This window comes from Aegilops tauschii, chromosome 6, assembly GCF_002575655.3.
Source record: "Aegilops tauschii subsp. strangulata cultivar AL8/78 chromosome 6, Aet v6.0, whole genome shotgun sequence".
NCBI classification, from domain to species: Eukaryota; Viridiplantae; Streptophyta; class Magnoliopsida; order Poales; family Poaceae; genus Aegilops; species Aegilops tauschii.
The window spans coordinates 493,028,717-493,035,444 of NC_053040.3; the positions used below are offsets into that span (position 1 = coordinate 493,028,717).

The 6,728-nt window shown below is 47.1% G+C and overlaps 2 protein-coding genes across 3 annotated transcripts; both read right to left on the reverse strand.

The window, feature by feature from the left end:
- Nucleotides 1-313: 313 nt before the first annotated feature.
- LOC109771373 (cypmaclein) lies at nucleotides 314-1,929 on the reverse strand. The gene is made up of 2 exons (XM_020330068.4): nucleotides 1,666-1,929; nucleotides 314-857 (listed from the first exon to the last, which is right to left on the reverse strand). Exons 1-2 carry the CDS (start codon nucleotides 1,792-1,794, stop codon nucleotides 630-632), a joined length of 357 nt encoding a protein of 118 aa, XP_020185657.1. The 5' UTR covers nucleotides 1,795-1,929; the 3' UTR covers nucleotides 314-629.
- A 1,364-nt stretch (nucleotides 1,930-3,293) lies between these two features.
- LOC109771358 (4-hydroxybenzoate polyprenyltransferase, mitochondrial) lies at nucleotides 3,294-6,445 on the reverse strand. Of its 2 annotated transcripts, none has more exons than XM_020330051.4 (9): nucleotides 5,928-6,445; nucleotides 5,511-5,646; nucleotides 5,061-5,182; nucleotides 4,727-4,796; nucleotides 4,488-4,637; nucleotides 4,264-4,399; nucleotides 4,076-4,172; nucleotides 3,714-3,945; nucleotides 3,294-3,615 (listed from the first exon to the last, which is right to left on the reverse strand). In XM_020330051.4, the coding sequence occupies exons 1-8, from the start codon at nucleotides 6,365-6,367 to the stop codon at nucleotides 3,876-3,878; spliced, it is 1,221 nt and encodes a 406-aa protein (XP_020185640.1). In that variant the 5' UTR covers nucleotides 6,368-6,445; the 3' UTR covers nucleotides 3,294-3,615; nucleotides 3,714-3,875. The 2 variants fall into 2 exon arrangements, with proteins under 2 accessions (XP_020185640.1, XP_020185642.1); XM_020330053.4 differs by having other exon boundaries at nucleotides 3,294-3,612; nucleotides 5,928-6,418.
- Nucleotides 6,446-6,728: the final 283 nt, after the last annotated feature.

Consider the following 6,728-nt stretch of genomic DNA (forward strand, 5'->3'; position numbering starts at 1 on the left):
AATCGATCGCCAAAATAATTCTAAATCTAAAAATTTGAAACTGGAGATTGGAGGTATCAATCCCCCTGCCTCTTAAACGCATTCTAAGTGCTCTACCGTTTGAGCTACATCCCCTATTTTATCTTCGTATACTATTTCCTAATTAAAAATTCTAATGACTTGCTGCATGTTTAAACAGGAGGATTTTTTTTACAGACGTTTAAATAGGACGACGGTAGAAAATAGTGCTGCCCAGCTAGACAAAAAGGATCCACAAGACGCTGCACGTCATTCAATGGAGCAGCACATACTGAACCTCAAGACCAGCGTACTCTTCCAACCAGACTGCTTCCAACACTACATATTTTGCAATACAGATACATAATGGATGATGAGTACACAAGAGGGGAACGGAAGATGGAGCTTCGATCTACCTCTCTTGACCTCCTCCTCCCTTCTAGGAGTAGGACCTAAACAGCTTATACTAACATTATTAGCACATTAGCATACACGATTCTATATGATCCACAACAAAGGGAAAGGAAAATGGCAGGCTAAGATGAACAACAGCGTCGAGCGGCGGAGATATTGATGGATGGAATCATAATTTTTAGCCCACCTTGCATGAGGAGTGATTCATTAGTTTAGCTTTAGGGGCACTTTGGTTTGCCGTTCTTGGTGTTCTTCATGTTGGCGTAGCAGGGGCACTCGTTGCGGGTGTCCTGGCCGGTGCCGGAGGGGACGCAGCTGCACTTGCCGCAGCAGATGTTGCACATCTTGTTGCACATCTCGTTCTTCCAGTTTTTCCCGCACCGCGCCTCGCACGCCTTGGGGCAGTCTATGGCCAGCAGCGTCCTCCCGCCGCCGCCGCCCGCCGCCTGCACCGTATACATGTGTAATCATCGAGCATGCAATGGCTACAGAACATATGAAACCGAGCACCATATATATATTTCTTCATGGTCTGAAACTGTGTCGAAGTAAATTCAGGGTTGCGGAAGAAGAAGAAGACAAAGAAACAAATTTAAACAGGGGTAGGCATATCAATCAATGGCATTTCACCTCCGAGTCATTCAACAGAGGTGGAGACCAAATTAAAGCAAGAAACTTGCATTCTTTGCTATGCGCAGGAAGTGATTAGTTAGCTTAATCAGGCTGATGCACCTCTGGATTCGTAACATTGGTTCAGAGCAAATGTATGTGTTCATCTATCTGTTTACCGAGGAGGAACCATCAGCGTCCACGGCCACGAGCAGGGCGCCAACGAGGAGGAGGACGGCGGCGGCGCGGAAGAGAGGCTTGGAGACCGCCATGGATGGATGGATGGGTGATGGAGATGGAGATGGAGGTGCATGCGTGAAGCAAAATGTGTGGAGAGGTAGAGAGAGCGTGAATTAATAGCAGCAGGCCCGTCCGCCCCCTTGGGACGGCCGCGCGCGTATCCTTCTCTGCCTCACGTCTATTTATATATGATCAACCACTGGATTCATCCTTTTTATTGCAAGAAGAAGACTAAATAATGAACCGAACACGAAGAGAAGCTAGCTTAGCTAGAGAATGATAAATAGATGAGGATTAGTTTGAACTTGTAACCGGTAGCTACTGATTCGTCACGCAACAGATCGAGGCATGAAGAAACTGGGAGTTGACTCACCGGTGAGCGCGAGAAAAGTTTGGTCAGTTTACCGTGAGATGACGATCGTCGTCGCCGCCCGGCGCCGGATGAGGATGATGCGCGTCCACGGCCCCCATCGCCGCCGCCAGGGTGACGGCGACGAAGAGGAGGAGAGGGGGAGCGTAGGAGGCGGACGCCATTGCAAACGAGATGGATGGAGGATGTGGGGAAAGGAGAGGATGCAGACTAGTAGGAGTAGCTAGTGTCGGTTAACAGTGGGTCACGCCAAGGGTGCCATGCCTGTCTTTCAACCTGCCCTCCAGTGACGATGTGTGGCCATGAGAAGTGCACACAGGACACCGAGATAGTGATGGCGTCGGTGCAGCTAGCTGGTACGATGGTGCACAGAGTGCAGTCAGCGTGCTGCTCCGGTGGGTGGGTGACAGCCAGCCGCGACCAACACTGAACCGGCTGCACTCTGTTCACCAATAGAATGGGAACAGAGTGCAGTGCACCGACCACCATGAGCAGCACCCCAATGTGGCGACATGGTGGAGAGGCTCATCAATACAGCTCTCAACTGAACGTGCACAACGGCAAAAAAAAAAACATCCGAGAGTGGCAAATGGATTTTACACATGTCATCATCCCACAAGCGACATTGGTCATCACTTGGGCCGAATATCCAGTGGCAAATAGATTTGCGGCCTCGTGGAGTTTACCGGGGCGGATATCCGGTGAAACCACACCTCAGGCGCTACCGCTATACCATCGCACGGTAGCAACCTCCACAAAGTCTTTAAAAAGCCCAGTGCTAGTGGTGCTACCATCAATTTGTCAAGTAAATTCTCTATATGTAGATGGAAATTGGATTTAAACAAACTCCATTGGATTGTAGACATATGTATCTTGTAAAAGTTGACAAATGTTCTCTAAGGGCCTGTTCGGTTATCCACCCGGCTCCGCGAAATTACAGGGATCTGCGGAGCACCTATTTTGCAGCTCCGCTAATTTAGCCTGCAGCTCCCTCGGCTCCACGAGCGGAATCGGGAGTGGAGGGACTCCCAACACTCCCTAAATCTCTCAAAAATAGAGTGGCATGGCAAACTAAGGCAAGTAAGTGCCTTTACACCTGCCACACTTACTTCCATTAGCCACTAGCTCACTACACTGGAAGCTACTCTCCTAATTTACAAGAACTAGGTAAGATTTCTTCACAGCACCATATATAATAAAGCTACAGTAATGACAACAACTCGATAGTACTTACTAGTAGATAACACAAACAGCAAAGGTGCAAACAACTTTGGTCGCCTTTCGATTACCTAGAAAGGCAGATTTGCTGTAAAGATCTGATGAAACCCGGCCCCGGCCTCCACAACTTAAAGTATGTTAAGTTGCCAACACAACCGGACAGCCTGGCAACGGATGTATGTAGACATATTTTAGAGTGTAGATTCACTCATTTTGCTCCGTATGTAGTCACTTGTTGAAATGTCTAGAAAGATAAATATTTAGGAACGGAGGGAGTACATTTATAGCACTAGGTACAGAATCACTCTTCCTAATCTGGCAGTATAATAATGCCAGTCTTCATTCACCAGATCAAACAACCAGCACAAAAGCATGTCAAACGGTAAACGCACAATAGAGCCATGACAGGGGTCACGGGATAACCAGATCATGGAGGCAAACACAATGCACCACTAATCCATCGGTATATTCGGTTTACTGCACCAAGAGTTTTGCCCAGCCACTCTGAGCTAGTCACAGCCCACAGGTGTGAAAAATGAACTGAAAGACTGACAGCCATCTTCCCAAATATTCAGTGTTAGGCTGAATCATGTTTTGAGCTCCCAAGAGGATTATCTATCGTTGGTCTCGTCGTGGAGACCCTATATCAGAATAATAATCACATAAATGCACAGCAATGTGTTCTACAACAGTGTTATTCCCCTGTTTTCCTTGCTTTGCCACCGGGGAGAGAACGGGGAACGACGAAACGCCCAGTAAATAACCTGCTGCAGCAGCGAAACTTGTCGTCAGGGCACGCCTTCAATCAATGTTCAGTGCAGACGAAACTCGGAAAAGCACAGGCTATGAGAGAAACAGAACTTACAGATGTTCATTCTGCAGTACGCTGCACTTAGCAGATGACAAGGTTAAAACAATCTCTCTGTCCTTCTCGCACTAGTCACAGAAATGTACTGGTTCTGTCAGAGCTATCAAAATTCTATAGAAAAGAACGTACTGGCACATCGCGCCTGACTGTATGTATCTATCACGACGCAAGTCGTCCCAACAAAATTCCACTGGATACCAAAGCTCCAAACCACTTATTTGAGACAAATCTGCAGTGTAGGGATTAAAGACAATGAGTTGAACTGTCTAAGCACTTCAAGGTTGTAACTAAACAATGAATACAAAATTTGTTTTTGTATATCTCAGTGAAGAGTGAAGATTCAATGTAAAGGGCCATACTTCCTGTTGCAATCTGCACGGTCAGATAAGTCAACGGTTGAAATCTGCCATGCCAAATGTGCAGCTGCAGCTGTCAGGAGAGGGTAGTAGGGCCACGCTGTCGAACATGATCAAAGCATGTAGTCAATATGATGTTAAAAACAATAAGCTCTTCGTAGAACGTGACATTCTGAGTAATGAGCACCAACCAAGTTCAGCATTGTAGCCACTGAGCGCTAAACTGCCAATAGATGCAGCGCCAAAGGCACTGATCCATTGCTTGGTTGAATCCCCAAACCTTAATGCTGTGGACTTGACACCTACTTTGAGGTCATCTTCTTTGTCCTGACATGTAACGGATATGATCATAAGAAACCACCGATAAGTTGCTTTTGCACAGTTTAGATATGAAAGAATGACACCAGTAAAATACCTGATGTGCATATATGGTATCATACACCAATGTCCAACATATACCAGCAGTATACAGTGGAAGGATGATTGCAGGGTCTAAGCTCCCTCTGATAGCAGCCCATCCTAACAAAGCTCCCCAGTTGAAGGTCAAGCCGAGATATGCCTGAGGCTGTCAAAAAATGCACCAGAAGTATTTAAGTGATCACTCTCTGTAAGCAATATCATGGTAGTAGAACCTAGCATTTGTGTATTACATACCCAAAATGTGAACCTCTTCATCAGGGGATAAGAAAACACCAGAAGAAGAGAAGATGCCCCAAGAACACGGCTACATGGACAAGTAGACAAATTTAGAGGTGAACATTACAATAATGATGGAAGGAAATGCATCTGACAAGCTCTCAATCCTTTGGAGTTTGTGACAACTATAACCAAAAACGAATCAACAGGCACGTATAAGATTTTAAAAGATACTTTATGTGGATTCCACAAAATGTCAATTACTATACAGTTTGTTTGGAAGAAATCTGGAGCATCCAAAACAGGCAAACTGCACAATCCAGTCACACAAGCAAAAGAACATGCAATTTACCTGAAGTTGTTAAGTTGGAGAAGAATGCCCAATCCCAGCAGTAGCTGAGCTCCAAGGAAGGCCACTCCTTGAGAAGGGGTTAGAGCGCCTGATGCAAAGGGCCTGCTTTTGGTGCGCTCAACCTACACAAGTAACGTATCCATCATCAATTCACTGCATGATCCACTTGAGTGAAGTAATGCAGCAGCAGTAGAGCACACAAATCTAAGAGTATGATGTACATCAAACCTATCTATAACCTCAGTTAGCATATTTTTGTCTCCATGGTTTCACTATGCTATTAGTTTTAGCTGCTACTGATATACTATGGTCAGGACAGTCAACACTTAATTTTGCTACATTCCAGCTAAGCTGTGAGCATGGAACACACTGACAGATTTAATCATTTAAAATTGCAGCCGATCCCTTCTGAAGTGTTGTCAGCAACCAGGGGAAAAAAAGCAGAATCACCTTGTTATCAATGTCGCGATCGAGAAGGTCATTCACCGTGCAACCAGCCCCCCTGAGGAGGACAGCCCCGCACCCGAAGAGCGCCAGCATTTTCAAGTCGGGGAGCTTCCCCGGCATCGCTGCTATGGTGATCGACCTATGAAGCAAAGGTCAAAGGAGCTCCTTAAGTAATGCATAACAGGGTAAGAGAAGTTGCTCTGGTGCTGACAAACATGAGATGTTTTCTTCCTAAACCACAAGATCGAGCATGACTCAAAATTTTCAAAATTGACTAAACCTATTAACTAAAAGTCTGTTTGTGCACAAAGAAAATCTGAAAATGTGAGCTCAGGCTGCTCTCTACTAATCTCTTGGTGAGCTGATCCTGCTGATCTACGCCATGGTGGTGATGTCAGTAGAAGGAACTAGCAAGCGTACCACATGCAGGGCCAGGCGAGGAGCCAGGTGCCGATGGGCTTGTCGAGGCGGGCGAGCATCGCGTACGGCCGCGCCGCCTCCGGCAGCAACCTCTCCACCCACGACGCCGGCGGCAGCGGCGGGATGCTCTCCTCCTTGTCCCTGTCCGTGTCCTTGTCCCGGGAGGAGGTCGAGAGCGGGTGCGAGAAGCTGCTGGGGAGCAAGATCCTGTCGATGTAGTGGGAGGACGCCGCCGCGGAGGCGGAGGGCGGGCGAAGGCATGGGCCGCGGCGGCTTAGGGTGATGAGGTGGCGCCGGGCGGCGGGGTTGGAGACGGGACCGGGTGAGGGGGACGGGGAGGAGGTTTGGCCGTGCGTGTGGGGGAAGGGGGAGATGGCCGGGAGAGCGGCGACGCGGGCGCGGCGGCGGAGGGCGGCGGCGGCGGCGCGGAGCAGAGCCATGGATGGAAGCTCCAGCTGATGGCTCGGCCGTGCTCCTCAGTTTGGGCTTTGGGCTACCTGATGACGCATCTATCCATCAGGCCGGTCAACTTTGCGTGGGCCTAGCAAGGCTGTAAAACTAAGCTGGTACAATCTTATCAAAGAATATTTATACAATGTGAAAATGAATGTCTGCATAATTTTAAAAACTTTATTTCGTCTCATTTGAGAATATGTACATGATATTTCAAAAAAATCCAATGTTTCAAAAAAATGTACGTGACAGTTTAACAAAATGTTTATACAATGTCGAAAAATTGTCCGTGTGCTATAAAAAATGTACGTGACATTTTAAATAAATATTCATAATTTCTATGTAGAG